At 44.0% G+C, this 24,459-nt stretch overlaps 2 protein-coding genes across 6 annotated transcripts in view; one reads left to right on the top strand and one right to left on the bottom strand.

Annotated features, from left to right (window-relative positions):
* The first annotated feature begins 1,347 nt into the window (after positions 1–1,347).
* C3AR1 (complement C3a receptor 1) lies at positions 1,348–4,537 on the top strand. The gene has a single exon (XM_053402592.1). It carries the CDS (start codon positions 2,525–2,527, stop codon positions 3,932–3,934), a length of 1,410 nt encoding a protein of 469 aa, XP_053258567.1. The 5' UTR covers positions 1,348–2,524; the 3' UTR covers positions 3,935–4,537.
* A 4,674-nt stretch (positions 4,538–9,211) lies between these two features.
* The window catches only part of FOXJ2 (forkhead box J2), a 35,406-nt gene continuing 20,158 nt past the window's right edge, over positions 9,212–24,459 (bottom strand). For 3 of the 5 annotated variants that reach the window (XM_053403015.1, XM_053403013.1, XM_053403014.1), the window contains exons 3-11: positions 24,385–24,459; positions 23,525–23,593; positions 21,962–22,102; positions 21,496–21,694; positions 19,089–19,415; positions 17,347–17,448; positions 16,978–17,178; positions 13,172–13,270; positions 9,212–11,604 (exon numbers count right to left, since the gene is read on the bottom strand). In XM_053403015.1, coding sequence (XP_053258990.1) covers positions 11,525–11,604; positions 13,172–13,270; positions 16,978–17,178; positions 17,347–17,448; positions 19,089–19,415; positions 21,496–21,694; positions 21,962–22,102; positions 23,525–23,593; positions 24,385–24,459 — 1,293 coding nt within the window. In that variant the 3' untranslated portion in view covers positions 9,212–11,524. The remainder of the gene's footprint in view (positions 11,605–13,171; positions 13,271–16,977; positions 17,179–17,346; positions 17,449–19,088; positions 19,416–21,495; positions 21,695–21,961; positions 22,103–23,524; positions 23,594–24,384) is intronic. The other 2 variants (XM_053403016.1, XM_053403017.1) reach the window with 2 other exon arrangements.

The raw sequence follows: 24,459 nt of genomic DNA, 5'->3' as shown, positions 1-24,459 counted from the left end.
TTTGCTCCAGCAAAAGAGGCACTTTAAAGACTAAGAAAAGTATGCTGGTATAAGCATTCATGGACTACAGTTCACTTCATCAAATGCATGGTATGGTTATCTGTGGAATCCGACTATAGTCCATGAAAGTTGATGCCCAGACAAATGTGTCAGCCTTTAAGGTGCCACAAGGCTCTTTGTTTTTAATAAAAATCAGTAACTTACAATGCACAGGCTTATATTGTGTGAGACATACTCTGGAAACTAAAACTGCTATATCAGGGACTACAAATCATGACCACTCTTGTCAACTCACTTTTTAATCATTAAAACAGTGTGCCTTGATACTATTATAGCGTAGTTGCAATATTTTGTCTGATACTGTCTGCGTACTAAAAATGTAATAAAATAAGGGTGTGGATGCACAGCCCTAATAACCACACAATCATTGACTATGGATATGTGGCCTGCTTCAACGACTGCAGTTTTAATAGGTCCATAGTGCTAAAAAAAAGTAGTCCCCAGACCTGTAAGACAAGGAAACTCTTAAATTTCTGAAGAAATCCAGGTTCTGAGCCCTCACGGTTGTGAATAAATATAACAAATGGTTACAAGAGTGCTACTGTCAAAACTCATAAGCAACCAAATGGTCTGTACATATTCTTTTTTTATATATTCCATCATGTTTGGGGTGGGGCTTTCATTATTACTGACCACAATTGCCACTGCTGCATGGCTGACACATTGGTTATACTGTAATTGCAACATCGCACACGTCATAAAAATATACAAGAGACAAAAATGCTGTCCACTCACAAATTTTCCCCTACCACAAAGGGAACCACATCATTTGCAATGAGAAAAAAAGGAACCAAGCTCAAGTCGTTATAGAAAAGGATTTATACACTGCACCCCCCCACCAAGCCTAGGATTATCATAGCAAGCAGGTGGAACTGACCATTAGCAGTGCACCCTGGGGGCAAGGGGAAGCCCCTGTCTCACTGCAGCTTAATGTAATTTCCTGAGACTGCTGCTGCATGGATGGGGAGCACATCCAATTCCCTTGCACTGGGCTTCTTTAAAGTTCTGACTAATGCAGCCGTGGTTACTGATCCCTCGAGTTGGGGGAAATGCACTGGCAACCCCACTCCTCATCCTGGTGATTGTGCATCCATGTAAGCAAGCGGAACAGGACAGTGCAGAACTAGCCAGACCAGGGAGGTCCTTGATCCTATAGAGATAAGTTTGTTCCAAGAGTATAGAAAAAGCCAGGCCCACATTGAGATGGGAAGGTGGCTGCCTCGATTTCTAGACATCATTAAAGAGTGGCAACAGGCAAGATAGTATTATTTAATTAATGTGTGTGCACACCTGCAGAGGCAGTGGAGCCACTTGGATTTTATGGCACAGGGCAAAGATGTCTTTTGCTACACCCATGAAGCAGGGAAGAGCCCTCGTGTTCTTTAATCCTGTACAAGGAATAAGGGGTAAAGCGAAGAAGGCTGAGATTGCTTAGCACAAAAAATCTCCAGGGTGGCCACTAGTTTTGTCACCATTTTGTGGGAGGGATTAAATCACATACCAGAAATTCAGGTTTGCACAATTGCAACTGGGGTGCCATTAATTCACTTCTTTGAAAAAAGAAACCTGGACATTTCCCAGTTAGACAGACACTAAAAATTTGGGATAACCATTGATTCATGGAAGTTGTACAACATCCCCATAAAAAAAATTAGAACAGAATTCCACCCACCACCCAATTACTGGAGAACAGGAATACAACCATTCCCACTTACTAGGGTATAATTAAATGAATTATACAAGAGGACACCAACCTGTTGGTCAAGGGCCTTCCACAAGTTTTGGGTTCCTGCCCCTTGTGGTCCCACCCTCTCATCCTCCAGGTGTTAACATCATCTGAGTTTGCACACTTATTCTTGATCTTCCATCAAGTGTAGCAATAAAAAAGGGGCTTATTTTGACCTTACCTGACAAATGAATCTCACTGCGTACAAGCAACAAACCAAGCGTTAAAGCTTTCCCTGGACTGCGCTATTTTAGGCTGCAGGTGAAGGGTTGAATATTTGAGTTCTCTCCCATCTTAAATAAATCCACCTTCCTGCATGAAGGAAATGCTTCCACCTGTAGCCTGAAGCAGTTTAGCCCCCCAAAATGTCTTGCTACTGTACTTGACTCTGCTGAACGTATGAACTATCCCTAGCAGGATTAACCCCCGATACGTTGCTGCTTGAAGTGGAACATCTAAGCACCACTCCTTCCCACTAATAAACAAACAGGAGGCGTAAGTCACTAGGAAGTTCTTCTGCACAAGTGTGAATAAAATAAATGGGAGCGATGCAAGAGCCCAAGGGTACCCCTGCAAAGCTCCCATGCATTTCAGCAGCAGCTTGTGCTGGATAATTTCCCACTGACTGTGGCCTGATCTCTGAGGCTGCAAACTCTCCTCATTTAGAACAGCATCTAAGAACTTTGGCTTGTTTGCGGTTTTCAGGCTTTTCCTCCTTTCTTTTCTTTTTTAAAGAACATGCCTCCATTCATGGCTAATGAGAGTTTCTACGAATCTGAGGACTCCTTCACGTTACAACATATGGATTCTGTGTCTATTGGATCTCTGCTCATCTTCTTCATCACCTTTCTCCTGGGCCTCCCCGGAAATGGCTTGGTAATCTGGGTCGTTGCTCTGAAAATGAAGCGAACGGTGAACACGGTTTGGTTTCTGCACCTTGCCGTGGCTGACTTTGTGTGCTGCCTGTCCCTGCCATTCTCCATTGTCCACCTGGCGCTGCATCAGCAGTGGCCTTTCGGGTGGTTTTTCTGCAAGATTATCCCGTCTGCCATCATCTTCAACATGTTTGCCAGTGTCTTCCTCCTCACCACCATCAGCATCGACAGGTGTCTTGTGGTGATGAAGCCTGTCTGGTGTCAGAATCACCGGACAGTAAGGTTCGCATCCGTGGTCTGTGGTGTTACCTGGTTCCTAGCTTTCATTATGTGTTTTCCTGCTTTCTTCTATCGCGAAATCTCCATTGATGAATCGGGCAATGCCAGGTGTGTCTACAATTGGCACGGTGAGGAATATGAGGAAGGATGGCCAGATTATTTGTTTCCCAGCAACGAAGAGTTTTCTAGTCAACGTCCTACCTTTGTGGCTGGTAGCTATGAAGATATTTTCACAGACGGAATTTTGGATGTGTATTCTGAGTACCATATTCTTAATACAGACAAAAGCAAGGCTTGGTATTCCAGCACACCAAGCACTCTTGGCACTAATAGAGATAGAGATTCATTGACGGTGGAAGTCACCAGCCCAAAATACGTGTCACACGAATCTTCCCACCCAGCTACTGCCATATCCAATGTTATTTATTCCAATCTTCCCGACTATTTTCTTTTTGGCAATTACTCTGGCAACCTCCCGATTAGCAATGACTCAATGGCAATGCCCTTTTATGATGAGCTGCCAAGCGTTCTTGTGTCCATTACTGTCACCCGAAGCATCTTTGGTTTTCTCCTCCCCTTCGGAATCATGGCTGCCTGCTACGTCCTTATTGCCCTCAAGATGCTCAGAAACCAATTTGCAAAGTCCCGTGTGAAGGCTTTGCGGGTGATCCTGCTTGTGATAGTCACTTTCTTTCTCTGTTGGGCTCCTTATCATGTCATTGGGGTGCTGTATCTCCTGGCTAACCCCAGCACAGCACTTTATGAAACACTGGCTTTGTGGAACCATGTTTCCACAGCATTGGCCTATGCCAACAGCTGCATCAACCCACTTCTTTATGTGTTTGTGGGGAAAAAATTCAGGGAAAAAGCACGCCAGACGGTGCAAGGGATTTTGGAAGGGGCGTTCAGTGAGGAAGGAACATGCTCCACTGCCTTCTCCCAGGAAAGAAGCAAGTCTACAGTTGACCATGATATTGATGTTTCCGCCCTCTAAAATGGAGCTTCCAGGCAACTAAACTGTCCTTGCTACTGTGGGTTCTTGATTGGCACAGATGTGGCCACTTTGAATTAGTATCTGGAGCTCTTGCATATGCAGAGAGCAGCCACACCTTGTGAATCCCCTTTGTACTGCGGTGTGAGGGGGTCAAGTGAAGTTCTGGGTTACACCACAGAAGGGAGACGGGGACAACTGCCTATCTTTGCAACATGTGTGGTGGTGGTGGTATCCAAATTTGTCAAAAAATTTTCTAGCACTGCAAATGTGCCCTACAGTATTACTTGACTTGTTATATATATTTTTTCCCTGTTGATAAATGGAAGTAGCATAGCCATGTATGACGAGCCAGAATAAGCTTTAGCGGTGGCACAGAAATCTTGCAAGAAGTGTCAGCAGCTTTGTTTTGTAAGTGGTCTGCATTCACCAAAAACTGTCAAAGAAAACTGGAGGCAGTGCTTAAAGCTAAAAGCAAAGCAGGGAAGAGGTAGGCAAGGGTTGAGCCTACGTTCTGCAAGCAGATCTAGGAGGAAAGCCCCTTCCCTTAACTTTAGGTGGGAACGGCTGCTCAACAGAAAGGAAAAGGTAGTCAAAAGGGTGGTGGTGGTGGTCAACAGGCATGGCTAGAACCTACAGAACCAAGCCAAATAGTACCTGCAGACTTGAGTATCAGCTATGAGTATCCTGTCCATTTTCAGGGCTACTGGAGACTCCATTCAAAATGTGCTTATTTCCAGAGCATACCTTAGGGGCTGCCTAGTTAATGAATTCTCTCCTACTGCAAATTCACCCAACCTGGGCACCTTTCCAGAAGCACTGTAAGGCCTACATTTTAGTACTAGCACTGGGAGAGTGAGTTAAGAGAAGTGGGGTACAATTTATTCTGTTCAGCTGCAGATGCATTGCTTTTGTCCCAGTTTTTTGCTGTTACGTATTTGGATTGGGGTAGGTTGCACACATGTACTAATAAATAAGTTGCTTTTAACCCTCTGAATTAAAACAGGCTTGACTTTTCCCTCTTCACATTTATCCTATGGTTACTCTCCCTTCCTAGCAACACTAGGTGGCTTTAATTTGGAACCGCTTAGTCCTTCTGCCTCAATACTGGGGGGGGGGGGGAGTGTGAGAGAAACCAACTAGGGTGACAGAGAGCCTGAGCACCCAGCCTGGCTCTATCAGTCTCTAGGCATCTCAATAGCAGAACCCTTACAGGCAGTTTACACCAAAAGCCAGATCAGAAGACCCAATAAAGACTAGGACGCTGCATTGCTCTTAGTCTTTTCTCTCTCTATTCCTAAGGGATGGGAGGTTGTTTTTCTTTTCCATCCACAGGTAGAGGTAGGAGGACGTGGCCTCCTTTCCATCTTCTCTTGAAAGCATTGGACAGAGGCCAACAGAGGGAACTTTCTCCTTTCCTTGACAAATTAAGGGAAACTGCACGCCAAGCAAGAACATAAAACTATGGTTTAATGTGAGGAGAGGAGGAGAGAGAGAGAGAGATCACTGAAGATATTAGGCAGGGAAACTATTCCTTTCCCTTCTCCATAAGGAAATATTTTCAGTTAAATCTCATCTCTGTCTCTTTCAAAAATATGTGAAGGGAGAGAAGGAAAATTCTAACTTTCATTCCTTCTTGTGGCCCTTTTGCCTCCTTCCCATCCCCTTGTTGTCTTGTTCATGCTTTGTTTTTGGTTATGCTATTCTGTAAAATGTACCCTATGTATTAATAACACACCACTATTACAACAGGGAATTACAAGGATATATTCTATTATGTGTATACAAAACTGCACCTAGCAGCTTGGTGATCACGCTATTAAGGATGGCCTTGAATTGAGTGACACCTCTGCATCAGGCAGGGCATAGGCAAGAAGCTACTATTTCTTCCCCACCCGTCCTCCAAGGAGGTCAAAGTCATGGGCATCCCTTTAACAACAACCCTGAGAGGTAGGTTAGCTTGCAAGATAGCAACTGGCCCAGTCACCCAGTGAGCTTTGTGGCTGAGGAGGCATTCAAAGCAGGTCTGCCTGGTCAAAGTTTGTTGTAACATTTGAATCCAGCAGCAGGACAGAACCAGTTGGGGCTGCAGATGCACCAGCTAAGGAGCCAACCAGGAACTCAGCTGGCTGCTCAATCTTGAGAAACCACTGTGCCTGAGGCTGTCACACAGGAGCCCCATAAGAACCTCCTCAACCACTGAGGTCTATAGGGACAGGCCCTCGCAGAACACCAGGAACCAAATGTTTCCCACAAGTCCTAATCTGTCTAGTGACACAGGGAGGACACCAGGCTATGGGACAGAGGAGTGCCTGTCTACAGGCCAGGTGGCTGGCCCTTCAAGTGCCTGAGGTTGTCTATGGGGGGCAGCACCAAGAAGAGGCAGTCTGGAGGCAGAGGCTTAGGCCTCACATAATGGGAATAAGTCTGACAGAGCCTCTGTTAAGTGTCCCCCCTTGAGATGGTTAGAGAACTCTGTGCCTGATCTACATTTCTTGACAAACGAGTCAAGAAAATGGACAAGGCCACTGTAGGACATGCATTTCTGGATGCTTCCCTGCATTTGAAAAATACATTCTCTGCGCAAGTAAAAAGAAAAATGAAAAAAAGGTTCTAGCTCAACCCACTCTCCAGCAGTTTTCTCCTTGCAAGGAAAAGTAACCTAGGGAAACATACAAAAATGGCGCTCCCTCACCTGGCCGTTCTAAAATGATGCAATCCAATCATTACCACCTCATTTGTTGTGTGTGTACACCAGGCCCACCAGTATGCAGCAGATATACCTAAAAGGAAAGGTTTGAAGAAAGCCTGTTGGTATGCATGTTGAAGAAAAGGGGGCTACAGAAGCCTTTGCTCATGTCCTGGAGAAAGTAGCTAAGTGCAAAACATGATTCCCTTTGAATGCTGCAGGTCTGATGAAAAGCCCTTTGGGCTCAAATTGTCTATTTCTAAACTCGAATCAGCAAGGAAGTCAGTTGACTTCCATATGTGCATCATGCTCCACCCAATCACTGCACCCAGCCTTTCTCAGCTATGCTCAAAAGACCAGTTCCCTTTTGAAAGTCAAAGTTGCTCAATAAATAGCATAGCTCAGCAAAAATAATGTGCCCCCCAAAAAAAGTCTCCACTCATGACTTTTATTTTGGATCACACTCCGTCACTCCTTTGAAACAAGGAAGCACCCATCACTGACTAATCTAAAAGTTTCCTGCAGCACTGGACCTGAAGGTCTTTGAGCTGTGAAGTTGCACTGTATACAATAAAATTAAAGAACAAAAGTAGATTCCTGCACTGATGGCTTCTAGAACTCCTGACTGCTGATAGGCTCTTACATCAACTCACCCAACAAAATTTCCTCTACTGGAATTTACTGTGGTGCAATGAATACTGTTAGTGTTGGATCATTCAGCAATGACCCTGGGCACCTCACTCTCTGAACCTCACACAGTTGCTGTGAAAAGAAAACAGGATTAGCCCAAATATGTTGCCTGAGCTCCTTAGAAGAAGGGTAGGATACAAATATCAAAAACAACAAACAAACTTAAGCGATTCAACTCAGTTTTAAAATATCTTGGTAGGGCTGTTTCTACACTACGATTAAGATCTGTTGCGCCTAGCCAAGGCGGTGTTAATTACATTATTTAAAAAAACCAAACTTCTGGACTAATAAGGTCCTAATTCTATGTCCTAGAACATTGATCCATAATAAATATTTATAAAAGTATGTAATCCTTTATGATAATACAGAAGACTCTTAACTCACCAGGGGGTAAGGCCAAAATCATGTACAGCCGTATCTTGAAAGTTGAACAGCTTAGTTCCCAAATGTTTTGGCTCCCGAACGGTTTGCAAACTATTTTTGGAAGCCAAACATCCAACAGGGCTTCCGTGGCTTTTGATTGGCAGCCAATCAGAATCTGTGCTTTGGTTTTTGAACATTTTGGAAGTTGAACGGACTTCCAGAACAGATTCCATTCGACTTCCAAGGTACGACTGTATAGTCAAAACACATTGGGTTCAACAGTGAGTGGAATTGCCAAAGTCTTTTTTCTCCATATACATACATATATATATATATATATATATATTGCCAAGTGTGTAAAGCTGAATGTGCACAAGTGAAACGTGTGTATGTTGTGAGTTACCAGTACTAAAAATCAGGGCCATCCAATTAAACCAAAGGCAATAAACTGAGGACAATGTAAAGTACTTCTTTACCCAATGCATATTCAGTTTATGGAATTTACTGCTAATGGCTGTCCGCTTAGATGGCTTTCAAAGGGAGCTGGACAAATTCATGGGAGAATAATTCTATCAATGACCACTAGTCATGATGTCTGTATAGAAACTCCATGACCAGAGCCAGCATGCCTCTGAGGATGAGCAAGAGAGAGCTGCCGCCTTCATGCCCTGCCTATGGGCTTCCCTGAGTAATCTAGCTGGCCACTGTGGAAATCAAGATGCCGGAACAGATGAAAGTTAAACTTCATCTGCTCTCATAGAGCTCTGTCTAGGTTTGTAATTTATCTCCGTTTACATAATTTATTCCACAATTTGGTAGAAGGTACAGGGTTATAAAGACTAGGACTAGCCGCCTGAGAAAGTTTCTATCCAAATGCGATTTTGGTTTTAAACGCAGTGTACAGTCTCTATGAGAGTATATTGTATTTAATTATGGGGTATCAGAGTTTTTAGGGGGCAAACCAGGCTGGGATAGCAGGATTGTTGGTTTTTGAATGTCTGGTGTAGATTCTTTCAATTTTGTTGTTCTGTATGGGGCAATGACAATAAAGATTATTGTTTTGTATCGTATTGTATTATTCTGTATAATTTATTCTGGTTTTACTAATAGTGAGAAGGAGCAATGCAAGGGCACTCAAGCCACATCCCTAGTGAAATAAACTATTTTCAACCACCTTCCTGGATTCTAGGATTTCAGCCCCCAATTTCAATAATATCTTTAAAATCATAACGGACAAAGCATTTTTTAAAAAGAAAAAGGAAGCAGTGTTTCTCAAAACATTGAATTCTGCACTTTCTGTGCTCCTGCAAAATTCACTGTATAGACACTACTCTGCATGAAGGGATGGCTTTGGGCTCTGGTTGTAACATGAGGTGGTACAAATGTAAGGAATAACCTGGAATCAAGTATATGTAAAATGACAGGCTTTGTTTCAGTAAGAACAAGGCTGTATTTCCTTTGTCCAAATTCCAGCCCAATGATGTGAGTTGCACCTTATGAGTTGCCACAGACAAATTAAAACAGGGGCACCAAAGGGATTAAACCATAAACATTCACTTTTTTAATTAAGAAAGCATGCAAAAAAAAATAAATCTGTGAGGCCACACCCCTCTCCCATCTCCTTGACATAAAGCATTGTGGGCTGCACTGAAGCGGGGGGGCAGACGAGGGATTTCTCTCCGCGGCAGGCAGGCTGGCCGGCCAGCCCTCTGTGCTGCTGACCCTTGCTTTTCCAGGACAGGCTGTGTCAGCTGCTCACAGTGCAGAATTCCAGTGCTGAGTCTATGACTTCATGTGTCCATTCCAATACTAACCCACTTGAGAATGATGCAGTTAATTCAGAGGCAAAAGGGAGGATGTGGCTAATTTGCACACTGACTGGCATATATTTACATATGCAAACAAGGCGCCTTTAAATACCTATAGGAGTGATCTTTTATTCCCTCCACCTTCTGTGGATTTTATTCTTCGAAAACTTCTTGTAAAAAGCACCAGCTGGCATCTGGAGGAGAAGTCATCTCTACAGCGGGTTCCACAGACACTCGCCAACAAGAATCTCCTGTTCCTGGTCACATCATTCTCATCTTGGGACAGTGTAGACAACCATTAAAACTCCTCCAGGAATTCAGCTCAGGGATTTTATACTCCTCTCAGTACACACAATGATGGCCCCATTCCCCAACAACCAAAAATTCCCTCCCTCCAAAATCCAATGGAACAGTGAGTTAAAAGCAGTGCTACAGAACCTTCCCACCCTCGGGCACAGCACTTTCCTATGATGTTTTTTGCTTCCAACTTAAGTTTCCTCTTCACACAAAGCAGGCTTGCAGCTGAAAGAGTATGCAGATTAACAAGAGGTCTGGCAAAAGAGAGTCACACTAGAAACTGAAAACAAAGCAGCAAAGAGGTCACCTAGCCAGATCCAGTTCAAAATTCAATCCTACACTGGCACCCTTCTTCTTCCTTGTCTCCTAAGGACTGCCATACAACTGAGCTTCTGCCCTTCCTGACCCCACGTGACTTGGAAGGGCCCTTCCAACTTCCCCTCCTATTCCAGCTATACACTTTCGGCATCTTCTTCACAGAGATATTCCACAATCACTTAGCCTCTACCAGAAAGCTTTAAACCCTCCACCCACCAAGCTCTGCTCAGCATTACATTCCTCCTTTCACCTTAAGTTTATCCATGAAACAGGGACCACCAGTTGCTTATTTTATATAAGGCAGACAAGACACCCTCAGCTCTTACTCTTGCATCACAAGCCACAACACTTTCTAGAGAATTGAGAGGAAGTCAAATTCAGGAGTTGAAAAACAAAACCTTGCAGGGTAGAGAAGTTACTTCTTGATTTTTATGTCTTATCTGCATATTCAAATAAGAGCCTTACTGCATTATGAGAGAAGGCAGCAGGAGGGGGGCGGAACTGTGATAAGACAAGCCCTGAGGATTCTGGTTCGATCTTGGTACCCAAGCCACATGATGCGGATACAAGCCAGACCTGTCAAGCTTTCATCGTCTGCCGAGGGGGAAAGTGCAAAATGGCAGTGATTGAAAAAGGCAGTGTAGAAAAAAGGTAAAGGCCCCCATCGTCTATACCAGACACTCAGTCCCTACCAAGCAGCAGACTCGTAACCACAATGTTTCAGCTAGAGGGAAGTCCTCACCTTCCACGAAGGTAAGCCTGTCTCTGTCAAACTCCAATATTCCAGCTATTCTCCACACCCAGAGCCTCATATTCTGTGCACTTGTTAATCCTGCTGCTCCTGCTGGTGTGAGAAAGTTCACAGACCTCCTTTCAACGCCAGTCTAACCCTCCCCCTCCCCTCCCCCCCTTACAACATTTAAGAAAGAACATAATTATTACAGACTTTCAAGATTCACGGGGCTCTCTCACTTTTGTAGCCAATAAAACAGTCACTGGCCACCTTGAAGGGAAAGCAGGATTGTTAAAACGCAGGTGATGCAGGAAGAGAAAGATGCCATCAAGAATTCCTCCTTCCGAGGTCTTCTCATGACACCAAAAAACAGTTTTCCTACCCTCCATCCCACACAGGGTGCCAGTAAACACATAAAATCCGAAGCTGGAAGATGGAGCAGAAGGGCTGTGCACTATTATTGATGATGATAATAATAATAATAATAAAGAAGAAGAAGAAAATAAGGTAAAACAGGGAGCGCAAGGAAGGATTATCTTCGGCAGCATCTTGCGGCAGCTTCTCTGGCGGAAGTAGAGAATATATATCTATATACAGGCAAGGAAAGAGGCTGAAGGTGCTGGTCTTGTGACCCAAACCCCAGACTCCCCTTCCCATACCCTACATGAGGGATGTGCTATCAAGTCTGTAACTTGCTAGGTGATCAAATCCCAGTTGAAATCATCAGGGATTTCCTCATTGGCACCTGGAGGCGGCCGTGGAACCAGATGATGACCTGAATGCATTGCAGAAAGGAAGAAAACAGGAAACAAGTGGTCTATTATGTAGAATTCTTGATAATAAACTACTATGGTCATTACAGAGCAGCTCAGTTCAGTTGAAACTCTGCACATGCCCCCAAATGGTGTTTTTGGCTTGGCCCTGGTGGCATATGTGAGACTGTCAACATATTCAGGCCCTTAAACAGGAGGCTGCAATTGCTACAATTAATTCCGGAATCCAATGTCATATCTAATGCAAACAACACTTTGTCTGTTATCTCTTGTGAGTGAATGGATTGAGCCAAAAAGGATATCCTGCATTTCCTGAGAGGGCCAAGCTGAACTATTTTTCAGCAAAGGTGAGATCACCTCATTAGAATGAGATCTGAGTCGTGGACTTTGCTTTAACCCTGTGGTAAAACAGCTGGCATGACTTAGGCAGACCCAGGAAAACACATTACCAGTGTCTTTCTACTATAATGACTCATTGCGAAAAGCCTGGTTCAGATTGAAGTGAGGTTTACTAGTAAGTTTCCCCTGTTACTGGATGTATACTGTATTCATAGTTTGTACAGCCATTTGGGATCACACCAGAAGGCTGCTCTGCTTTCAGATGCTCTATAGGTGGGTGTGGAAGATGGCTTTTCTCCCTGTCATTAACTTAAGTTAGACCCTTTCCTTGTCTCAATCTTCTCCATACGCCTTGTATCTGAACTGTGTTTGTCATTTTCTTCAGAATTATTCAGGACTCCTTCATGCAGAGGCCCCTTTCCCAAAGGATAATTTTTTCTATGTTTAAATGAATTGAAAGGTTTGAAAGAACCCAGGATAAAACTGGAGATTAATTGCAAGGAAAGAAGCATTTTGACTAGACTCTGCAAGGCCCTGGTGGATTTTGTTGTCCGGTAGGTAAGAAAGAGACAATGTCTGCAGGGACACTGGGTTTCACTGGAACTAATAAGTAAGTCTGCTCAGCGGTAGACTACTAGCACATTATAGACAGTGCCCCTCTTGAGTTGCAGCAGACAACCCAGTTTTTCACCTTGCCAAGTTCCCTCAGCCACATGACAGGTAAATATTAGCACCTCAACTTTTGTACTTCTTTCTGTTTTCTGAATTTCCCAGTCCCATGCACTTTTAGTCTTTCCATTCTACACCTGTAGAACAGTGGACCCTCCAGATACGAACTTAATTCATTCCGGGGGTCCGTACATACCCCGAAAAGTCTGCATCTAGAGGCGCCACTTCTGCACATGCATGCGGCACGATAGAGCGCTTCTGCACATGCGCGGCGAAACATTGCCGCATTCACAACCCGAAAGTTACGTTACCCGAAGGTAACGTAACACAAGTGTCCACTGTAGTAACTAAGCATTTGGGCCAAGCAATGTGTGGGTGGTTTAGCCTGTGTACCTAAGCACCTAACTCAAACATTTGCTAGAAATCATCTGCATATGTTTGGGGAAAGAGATGATAGCAGAAAGCAGATGATTTATACTTGCCAGCTAGACCCTGGAGCAAGCCAGAAATGAAATTATTCAACTTTTTATGTTCAAAGAGTATCTCAAAACTCATCCTTACCTGGACGATTATACCCTGGCGTGTCCTGGGTGGAAATCTGGTACATTGGAGATGGCCCAGAGTAGAGATGGGGAGGCTGTGGCTGACCGTAAGAGTTCACTATCAGAAAAAAGGGGGAAAGAACCATCAATAGCCCCAGCTACCTGCTTGCAACCTGGAAACACAAACGATTAAGGTGGGATATGTGACTTCTACACATGCTCTCAGGTCTTCCTATAAGTTTATCTGTAGCATCATCTGGGATACAAAAAATCAGGGATGGTTTCTATCATTCAACTGGTTTGGCTCCTTTGCCAGATATAAATATGAAAAACAATTAGCAACTTTCTCAATACATAAAAAAAATCAAAAAGATATATGTACAATTTGCATTTTCTACAAAACACAGATCTGTTTTTGGTTTCAGTTTTGTTGTATGTGAATTCATGTACCTCACTAGCCATGTCTGAGCACTATAGTTACAAAGTTGACATAAATTTGCTAGATCAACTCTTAAAGACTTCCTCTTTTTATCTTAATGCTCTTTTAAAAGCATACTAATTCAGCTTTGCAAAGAAATCCACAAAAATTACTAGCCCACTAGGCCTTCATACACCAGTTCAGTAATTTTTGAAAACTGTTACAAGTCTTTCATTGTATAATTAATTCCATCGTGGATTAACTGGAGGCATTTCTTACAGGTAAGTGGTTATTTACAAACCTATGCTACTCATATGACTTTACTGCACTAGAGTAAATGTGGTGGGGTGCAATTTGAAGTCGAAGAGGTAACAATATGTAGATGTTTTCACACAATGTGTCATCAGATCTCTATCCATGCAACATAATGAGCATGTGCAGCCCAGTATTCATATTTTATGGACAACAGAAGACTCTTTGGAAATGGCTGAATTGTGGAATAAATTCATACCATGCAATCTCACTCTAGCAGTGAAAAATGGGGCAACCTGAACATCCTTTTATAACTGCAAATATGTCTTTGCATTTGTATAAGCTCTGTGAATTCTTCTGATTCTTTTCAGCAAAGGCTTTCTTTCTTATCTCCATGTGTTCCATGGGTGACTTGTGAATAAGCTTTTGCAGAATGCTTTCTTATAACTTGTTTTAAAACCGCTGTGTGTTGCTAAGAAGTGGTCATCAGGTCCCTGATTGTTTTCCTTGAGTCTTTCACACTAGCCAGAACGATAAAAGCTGAGATAGGCTGATAAACTATGTCTTGGCCCTTTTGAAACAGACACACATGCACCCATTCATGAGGTACATTTTCATCTCTCAGTAAAACACAGTATTTCTCAGTATGCACAGACACACACTTGCTAGCTGTGTAAAGTGGCAAAGAACTGGACATGCTTAGCCATCCATCCTGTGCAAATCTGAGCCTACCGTAAGTGGGGGAAAACTCCTTTATGGTAATGGCAGTTGCCAACATTGCAGCATGTGTTTGCTACCATCTTTGCACTGCTCAGATATACTCTGGGCACTGAACATTCAGAATTTTTAACCAATTTTAACTTATAAACCTCAATCTTTATACGTCAATACTTATTCTTAAAGGTCTTTTTCTAAGGTCGGCCCCAATTCCCTTCCCCAAAATCCCCATTTTTATGTTAGTGGCAAAACCAAATTAAATGAAACAGAATATAGTTATACACCCTTTGGATTCCCAAAGCCCCACCACCCCCTTTCCCAGTTTCGAACCCCAACAAAAGTCCATCAGTCCATCTGCAGTCAGTCTGGCGACCTCACGTCCGAGGCTCTCAATTCTCTCTCAATTCCTCTTTGCCGGTTTTTTTGATAGTCCTTTATATTAAACTCCAAATCTCAAAGGAGCTCTGTCCCAGTAAGGTCCATGATTCTTCCAGCCAGGCCTCCATATTTAAAAATGGAGCCAAAATCTTGTTTCTTACTTCTCTTAAGTCCAAATGTCCCAAAAGCTCCAGTTTCCACTTTAGCCAGGTTTGTATTCCATAGGTCTTCAGATCTCCACATAGAGAGATCTCTCCATTCTCCCTTCTTCAATTCAAACCAAATTTTCATCATCCTGATCTTATTTTCCTTTATATCCATCTTAACCGGCCTCTGGCTCTCCTCAATCATCTGTGGCATTATAGCTCCTCCTTCTTTTTCCTTCAAATCATCATGTTCCTCTTTCATCACATTCTCAGATTTCTCAAATTTCTTTTCTTGTTCAGCTGCAAAAAATTTTAAGTCAACTGCAAAACTTTCCTGTTCAGCTGCAAAAACTTGAGTCAAGTCCCTCCCAGGCTCAGCAACTTTATTTACTGTTCCATTCAGTATTGTAACATTTGTAGCCAAAACATCACTCTGTTCCTGCAACTTTCCCAAGAGAAAAAAAGTCCTCTCCAGTTCAGCCAGTGTTTTTCCACTTACAGCCATTTTTGTAATGTCCTAAACCCCCTCTAGAGGGATTCTAGTTTCTTAGTATCTTCCAGTTCCAACCCAAAAGTCAAGTTAGCCTTTCCTTCTTTATTTTTAACAATTTGTTACCAAATTGTAACAAATATAACCAGCAAAGACAGCAGAAACAAAGTTCTCCTTTTTTCCCAACTTTGACAGCTAGTTTGACAGCTGTCCAAGTCTTTATGTCTCTTCCGCAGGCTTTCTCACCGATCGCTCCCGGGTCTTGGGGGAGGGGTGAATTCCGTTCTCAATGTTAGCTCTTATCCTCCAGCACAATCACTTAAGTTGCCAAAACGTGGAGTTAATTGCTTTTATCCACAAAGAAGAAAGGTATTCTCACAACCTTAGTTGTAAAATCCTTGCTTTACGATGTTTACAAGGCGGGTAGGCGGACTTCCTCTTTACACCTTACCCGGTCGTGCCTAATTCCCAAAGAAAATTTCCCTTTTAAGTCCAATTTCCGTAATTACTCACGGGTTGTTGCTTTTAATCCAAATGTTCAGAGAAAGAAGTCAGCGCTCTCCGTCCATGGCATGCGGCTTCACTCAGCACGGGAAGCAGTCGACTCACAGCACCGCACCACTCTCCGTCCCCCGTTCCGGAGCCTTTAAAAAGGCTCCTTCGCGGGTCGGGGGGGCGCAAATGGTGCCCGCCGAGTCACCAGGTCCACAGGCTTCAGCGCCTGTGGTTTCTGAGGGTCCCTGCGTCGCCGCCGCGGCAGGACCCGACCCCTGCTGAGCCGATTCCCTCCGGAGCTCGGAGGGAATCCGCCATTAGGCGATGGCGCTAACCCGGAAGTGGTTAACTAAAATGATGGGGCTGACCTTAGAAAAAGATTTTTAAGAATAAGTATTGATATATAAAGATTGAGATTTATAAGTTAAAATTGGTTAACTAAAATGAATTAGAGAAAATAAGGTAAAGTTTGGGGACAAGAACTTGCTGAGCTAAAAATTGGAACTGGAATACAAGAAGGGGAGGTGTGGGGAAGTCAAGGAAATTGGTTATTGACAGTAAGAAATGTAAATTTTATGTGTTTTTAATTGTATTTTTTTAATGTTTTTTCTTTATTTTTTGAAAATTCCAATAAATATCTTAAAAAAAAAAATGAACATTCAGAATTTTTGGCGATGGTAGAGGCACCTCAAACTACACTCTTCTGTCCCCGTCCCCCCGCATACTAAGGGATCAGGCAAAACAGATCAAGGTTAGGGGAAATCTGAGAGACGGAGACCGGATGTGACAAAAACATATGCTTTGTTGAACCTTTTATCCCCATCCCTAGAAACGGTGCCACATGAGGGGGTGTGGCTACACCTCTTTGATTCCGTCTCATCTACTGTCCTGGCATGGCAGGTCCCCACCCAGAAAGCCCTGCTGAGTACCTTGGTTCATGGGCTGCTCTTGTTTGCCACTATTCATGGCACAGGACTCGGAGATTCGGGGAAGCTGCTGTGGGCCTCCCAGGTGAGGGAGCTGACCGGTCTGGGTGAGAAAGTGATTGAGGGAGTCACAGAGGTTGGCAATGTGATGCTGATCTAGAGTCCAGTTCTTACGCTCAGCCTGGCGCAGACTCTCCATCAACTCTGCAGGGGCCAGAGAAAGAGAGAGGTAAGAAACTAGGCGTCACTGTTCTCTACTCTTGCCGAAGAGATCCTTCTCTATATCTCTACTTCCCACTCTAAGCCTTTGAAGGGCCCCTTTCCCCCTCTACCAGAGTGAAGGGTGTAAGGAAATAACATAACATGACCCACCTGAGAACTGGGAGTGCTCAATGCTAGACCAGTTCAGCCGATTCACCATCTTGAAACTTTCTTTTAGGGAATCTATGTTGGAGCACCACTCAGGGGGAAATGCTGAAAAATGGGGGAAACAAAATAGTCAAGAGGGTGTACCCCATACCTTATATTAGACACCAAATACATGCCTAATACATTTATCTCTAAAATCCTGAACTGAACAACCTACCTCCTCATGACAACGTAACTCTTCTCTGTACCCAGCCACTCCCTGTTTTATTCATTAATTCATTCAAAGCTTTCCAAGCTCCTTTTATCATCAATAATGGCTTACAAAAATTGAAGCTAATAAAATAATAGATATAAACACAAACACCCAGCAATTAAAAGCAAAATTTAAAGCCATCTAGTCTAGGGAACCACCCACTAACAGTGCCTAAGTCTTATCTGGATTGAGTTTCAGTTTGTTGCCTCCCATCCTGTCCATTATCAAGGCAAGACACTGGTCCAGCACTTCCACTGCCTCACGTTCAAATGTAAAGGAGAAATAGAGCCCAGTGTCATCAGCATACTGCTGACAAGGTACTCCAAACCTGTGGATAACCCCACCCAGCGGTTTCATGTAGATGTTAAACAACATGGGGGATAGGAGTGAGCCATGCAGGACCCCACATTGAAGGTTCCACAGGGCTGAAAAACATTCCCCAGCAACACCCTCTGGGAATGACCATCCAAGTAGGACTGGAACCACCGCAAAGCGGTGCCACCCACACCTAGTTCGGACAGTTGCTCCAGGATACCATGGTTGATGGTATCGAAAGCCATTGAGAGGTCAAGAAGAATTATCAGGGACATGTTTCCAAAGCCGTTTCTGTGCCTAAATCCCAACTGAAATGGATCTGGAAAACCAGTTTCTTCCAAAAGTGCCTGGATATGGTCTGCGACCACTAGCTACAGAACCTTGCTCAGGAAAAGGAGATTAGCAACTGCTGTAGTGAGTTAGGTTTTCCAAATCCAGGGAATTTTTCTTCTGGGCTGCCACCCCGCCACCCCAAACTTGTGAGGGCAGTGGAACTAGCAAGAAGGCCCCACTGCTTATCTTAACACCTGAGAGGATCTGAAGGGAAGAAGATAGTTTCAGAAATTTGGGGCTCATGTTGTTAAGGGCTTTAAACGCTAACGTAAGCACCCTGAATTGAACCCAGAAACTATCTGGCAACCAATGCAGCTGTTTTAAAACAGGGATTATATTGGAGTTCTAAATGGAACCCCAGCTGCATTTGGATCAATTGAAGTTTTCGAGTTGTATTCAAGGGCAGCCCTATGGAGAGTGAATTGCAACAATCCAGTCCATAAGTTACTGTGTACTGTGACCGTATCATCTCTGTCCAAAAGGGACTGGAGCTGGTGAACTAGCCTCAGCTAGATATAGGCACTCCTAGTCAAAACCACCTGAGCCTGCAGTGATAGTGTTGGAGCTTGGAGGAAACCCAAGGCCCAGTGCAGGGTACAATCAAGAGAGCTGCAGTCACTTCTGACGTCCCACACAATGCAGGCCTGCACAAGTCTCTTTTTCCACATTCACACTTGACTATCTTTGGTGCACAGCTAAAAATGTAAACTGTGAGGTGGCCCTTCATTATTTGCTCAGAAGGAACGTGCCAAAAGCTCCTCAACTCCAAACTTTCAGCCTTGCCTAGTCCATCTGTCCTTCATTCAATGAATATTTCTGTCAGTTTGCCCACTCTGTAACTTACCAAAGCTAGCATTATTCATGGAAGCTTGTGATTGCTGCTGTTGCTGTTGTTGTTGCTGTTGCTGCTGCTGCTGTGAATGGGAGTGCGGGTGGTGGTGCTGATGCTGGTGATATCCTCCATGCTGCATTGAAGAGGGGTGAATGGACATCACAGGTGGGGGGCCATAGCTGTCACCTCCTTGCTGCTTGCCACCCTGGGATGGACAGCCTTCTGAGGTTGGAGTGTGGAGGGGGGGTGCAGCTCCCACCGAGGAGGGCACCTGCTGCTGGTGGTACATATAGTAATTGTGGTTGGAGGGCTGCATGTCACCCAGGAGGGAAGAGAAATCTGAAGGGAGGATTAAGAGGAAAGTATTAAAATGGGTGGCGGGCCCTTTTTAGCCTGGAGGGCCACATTCACCTGTGCCCAGCCCTCCAGGGGCCACTATGGCCACCCACTCTCTTATCGTGTACATGCACTTATTGCATACACACACAAGACACACACAGGCATATTATGGCCCTCCTTCTGATGACTGGCAGAGGGGGCAGTGAACACCTCTATCTGGGAACTGGACTCTGCCCACCCCACATTTTTTAATCCCTATCTCACCATTTTGCTGCGGCTGCCAACATTGGCAAGGTCTTGGACAGCCAGAAAAAACTGTGTGTGCATGGGAGGGGCAAATCACGCCCTTGAACTGAGGTTAACCACTCCTGCATTAAAATACACAAAGGTAGCAGAAACATCAGTTCTATACCTTTCCTAGAAATGAGGCGAGTACCCCAAATATTATAAAACAAGCCATTAGCACTTCAGTGACCACATTTCTAGCAATGTTCACTAAACAGCAGCTTAGGTCCAGAATTTTTCACCCCTTTTCTACGCGAATAACACAAAAGACAAGATTAGCTTCATGAGATGCTGCCCCCCAGTGGCTGTAACTGATTAACAGAATGCAAAGTACTCTGGAGTAGGCCTGGGCGATATATTGATATATCGCCCAGGACTGTTATGAGGGGCAGACCGCAATGATGGCTTCACTCAGTGGTATATTGTGGGTGACACTGCTGCTTCCAGAGACCCTCTGCTACCAGCACCCAGCACGCCAAGGGAGCAACAAGCTGCAGTGGGGCTGCTCACCCGCCCCGCCCCCCACACCAGCGAAGGCAGAGGGAGTCCTGTCAGGCTCCGTCACAGGGCTCACTCTGTCTTGGGGAGTCATGGGGCTCGCTCAGCTGGAGCCTTCCTGCCCCTCAGCTGAGCAGCAGGCTGGGGCCAGCTGCCACTGGGCCTAGGGTGAAAGTGTCTCAGCTCCCGCGGTGACAGCTGTGGCAGTTTCACCCAGTGCCTCGCAGGCTGGGGCAACTGCAGCAAGTTTCAGCATCGCCAAACCACAATGTTTGGCTGGTGATACACCACAATGTGGATCCCTACTCTGGAGTTGGGAAACAAGTACCATATTTCACCAAATGACCATCGCACCCTGCTTTTTCAGTCCAAAAACCAGGTTACCTTTCATTGCATGGTATAATTCTGTTTGTCCTGCCACTTAAACAGAGCAGCAATGTATTCATCAGTGGGATATGGATACACATTTTTCTCTTGCACATTGTGCATTGCAAGCCACAAGCTTAGCTTTCTCAGTGCACATGTCAGTATACTATACTGCATTTCCATAGGTGCAAGTGAAGTGTGCAGACGGGCATAGCTGCCTTGAGTGAGGCACATGATATGATAAGACCTGCATCTTCCTGCGATAGCTTAGTGATAATAAAATTTAGTAATAATAAGATTATTGCTTCACATAATGGTTGCACCCCACTTTGGGGCAAAAAAAGGCATAAAATCTGTGGCAATTATACGGGGAATTACAGTAATCTTTCTCTGCAACCTATTTCTAGCTATTGATCTTTCCCTTTTCCCTACAGCATAGGCATGTCCCTAACCCAAGAGGTCAGCTAAAAACACTCAATCCATTATTGAGCATATAGTTCTGTAGCAATTTTTAATTCAGTATGCATTCTACAAAAAAGGAGGTTTCATTGAAAAAGAGTCATAGGATTTCTCTAGAGCAGGCCAACTTCTTCAGTTGAGAAGGGCTCTTAAAGTGTAGGGGCCTCATTCTAGCCTCAACATCAGGAAGAACTTTCTGACAGTCAGAGCTGTTTGGAAGTGGAAGGGACTCCCTTGGGAGGTGGTGGACTCTCCTTCCTTGGAAGTTTTTAAGCAGAGGTTGGATGGCCATCTGTCAGGGATGCTTTAGCTGAGATTCCTGCATTGAAGGGGTTGGACTAGATGACTCCCAAGGGTCCCTTTTTTAAGTCTACAATTCTATGATTCTAAGATGATTATCTGGGGTGCAGACACCTCTCCCTCCCTCCCTCTCTCTCCCAACCCCCCAATCATACCTGGCACTGTTACTCACCATGCTGGGATGAGGAGGATTTCTCAAGCATGGATTTATAGAGATTTCGGAAGGACCAGCTCAGGTCCTGGAAGTTGATCTCAGAATAGGAGAATTTCAAGTCGTTGCTGTTACTGTAATGTGGAGGTGGCACATCTGGACCTTCACGGCTCTGACCGCCAGCCACTGTTGCTGCCACATCCACAGGCCCTGTGCTCTGCTGAAGATAAACAGGTGTATTAAATAGAATTCCAGCCTTTGGAAACCAGGGATTGTATATGTACAATTCCCCCATTTTCAGAGCTATTAGCTCTGGCCCACATCCAAGGCATGCCACTGTGCTGCAGCTCATTTCCCCTTCCCTTCATCATCCATGTCCTTTTTTGCTTTTCAATAGCCTTCTCCCATTTTCTTCCTCCCTCCTCCCAGCTCCCCCTCAGCAGCCGCCTTTTTCCGCTGCTTCTCCCTCTTCTTACCCTCGACTCACCTGACTGTAATTGCCAATAGGCGGTGTGCTTTGCAAGGATAGCTGCTGGGTGGATTCGGGGGACAGCGATGATTCTGCCCCAACAGAAACAGGCCCCCGGGGGCTCTTGCTTGCCTCTTGCTCTGGGGAATCCTGGGACAGCTGAACAGATGGAAAATATGCGCATAAGAAACACATGGGCAGAGAAGTAAAACTGCAGAGAAACAACTCACTCTAGAGTTGACAGAAAATTGATAGGACTAGATAGGGGCAAGTATGGCAGTCAAGGGGAGCGTCACCTGCCACGCAATGTGCTAGAGCAGGAGGGAAATTAAAACTCCATGTCTAGTGGTTAAACAACGGACTCACATGCGGTGAGCCAATTTAAGATCACCAGCCAAGACATAACTATTGAACGAACCTCAGAAATCTCTTGTGAAATAAACACATGAACTTTCCAATTAAATAAATTTTATGTGATTAGTTATAAGTTTTAATTGATTAATTAACTGATCTATCAATTAAATCAGCATATGGGTTAAAATAGTGTTTCTACAGCACAAAGCACTTTCTTTGTTTTTAGATGAGGCGTGTATGTGTTGTAATAGGCATTTCTGTGCGTTGTGGCACTCGTCACGGTCCTCCATGCACCAGTAGAGGTTTAGTCGTGCTGGCCAGATGACCCAGAAAGCTGTCTGCAGGCAAACACCACTCCCTCAACCTGAAAAGTGAGATGAGCGCCACACCCCATAGTCGTCTTTGAATGGACTTAACTGTCCAGCGTCCTTTACCTTTTAACAGGCATCATCTTAGAAGAGGCATCCCCCACTCCCACTGAACGCAAAAAAAGATGGAATGCTTCTTTTAAGCACTTGTACTAAAAATAATATTTATAAAAAATAAATTGCTGTACAATTAATTGCAGCATCTTTTGGGGTGATTAAAAGTTTTTTAATTAATTAATTTAACCCTTTAATTTAATGTATTATTGCATATTTACTCTAGAGCCAGTCTCCCTCTGTTTAGTGGGGTTTACTCCAAGGCATGTGTGCACAAGAATGCAAGCAAAACATTGCAGCCCTACTGAATGATTTAATAAATCTATGCTGTTTTTGGAGCAATATAGCTAATACAGTTATTAATCATTAGGTTAATAATTTAAAAGAACAAAATTAAAGTCATTTAAATTAAGCACATGTGTATAATTTATTATGTATTTTGCTATTTAAATAATAATAATTCTGATTCTGCTAATAATGGAGCAGGCTGATGAAGAAAGGGCAAAGGGGGCGAGGCGCTGAAGCCTTTCCCCCCTTTGGCTGCTGCAAATCTTATGCAATTCTTCTCTATTTCCAAATCTCAGCAGACATTGCTCATGCACTGACAAACATTGCTTCAAGCCCATAAAGGCTACAAACTTGCTTTTAAAAAAACATGAAAGTGAAGGCTCGCAGAAGCCTGAGTTTTATGACCAATGCATTACTTCTGTGCCATGTAGGATCATGCCCTTTGGAAAAAGTGGACCTCTTAATCATCTCACAAACGCTTTGGATTTTGAGGGTAGGAATGGGGAGCCACACTCACATCGTCATCTGCTGGGTGACGCCTCTTCCGGGAAATATCAGGACAGGTATCTATGGTCCAGTAAGAACCCTGCAAAGAATAAGATCTACTGGTGAAAGGAGTATAAAACCAACCCTTGATATCAGCGATAGCAGCAGCAGCAGTGCAACCCATAATACCAAAGAGCATGCAGGTTGCCACAGCTTATCAATTACTCTTGCAGCACAAGACAGGTCCTTTCTTTGCATTGCAACATCATTGCAACATCATCCTTGATACTTTTTTGTGATGTCACAATCCCAATACTCCTTCAGACTCCCATAAACTCTTGGGAAGAACAGGTTGGACAAGAACAGCAATTCTGATGTAAAAGTATGAAAAAGAATGGCCAGGGCAGAAATGCAGTAAAATCTTTAAAAAGTGATGTTTTGCTCCTGTTGCAGGCTAGTTCTGGGGTCATGCACACACATATTACAGTCTGGGATACAAAGGGCCACTGCTTTCTCTTAGCTTTCCCAAATGTGCACATACCGAAGAAGTCAGAGCTATTTCATCCACAGTAGAGTTTATTACTTATTACTATTAATATTACTATTACTGAGAGATACAGAAGAACAAAACCTGAATGTTCTTTCCTTGCTTCTTCAGCAGAGCAGTAAATACCTATGCCCTACTTTTACACAAACCTTTGCTCTAGCCTGGAGTAGGAGCAGCAGAATTTTCAACTTGCCTGCATATTTTATGTCCTCCCTTAATCTGTTCATTCACATTAGTCCAATTTCTGCCAAGAGCAGGAGTGAGGGTTTAGAAGTCAATGCAACATTGGTTTAAAAAACACCTCCCCACCATGATGGTCAAATGTCTAGCTTGATCCCTCTCACCTTTCCAGGGTCGTCCCGAGGGCGAGGCACTTTCCGAAAGCATTTATTCAGAGACAGATTGTGACGAATGGAGTT

Source organism: Podarcis raffonei, chromosome 9 (genome assembly GCF_027172205.1).
Source record: "Podarcis raffonei isolate rPodRaf1 chromosome 9, rPodRaf1.pri, whole genome shotgun sequence".
In the NCBI taxonomy this organism is placed as follows: Eukaryota; Metazoa; Chordata; class Lepidosauria; order Squamata; family Lacertidae; genus Podarcis; species Podarcis raffonei.
The sequence above is the reverse complement of the archived record's forward strand: the minus strand, read 5'-3'. Positions and strand labels throughout refer to the sequence as shown.

Coding starts and splice junctions, on each gene's coding strand:
- C3AR1 (XM_053402592.1), top strand. CDS start 2,525: ATGCCTCCATTCATGGCTAATGAGAGTTTCTACGAATCTGAGGACTCC.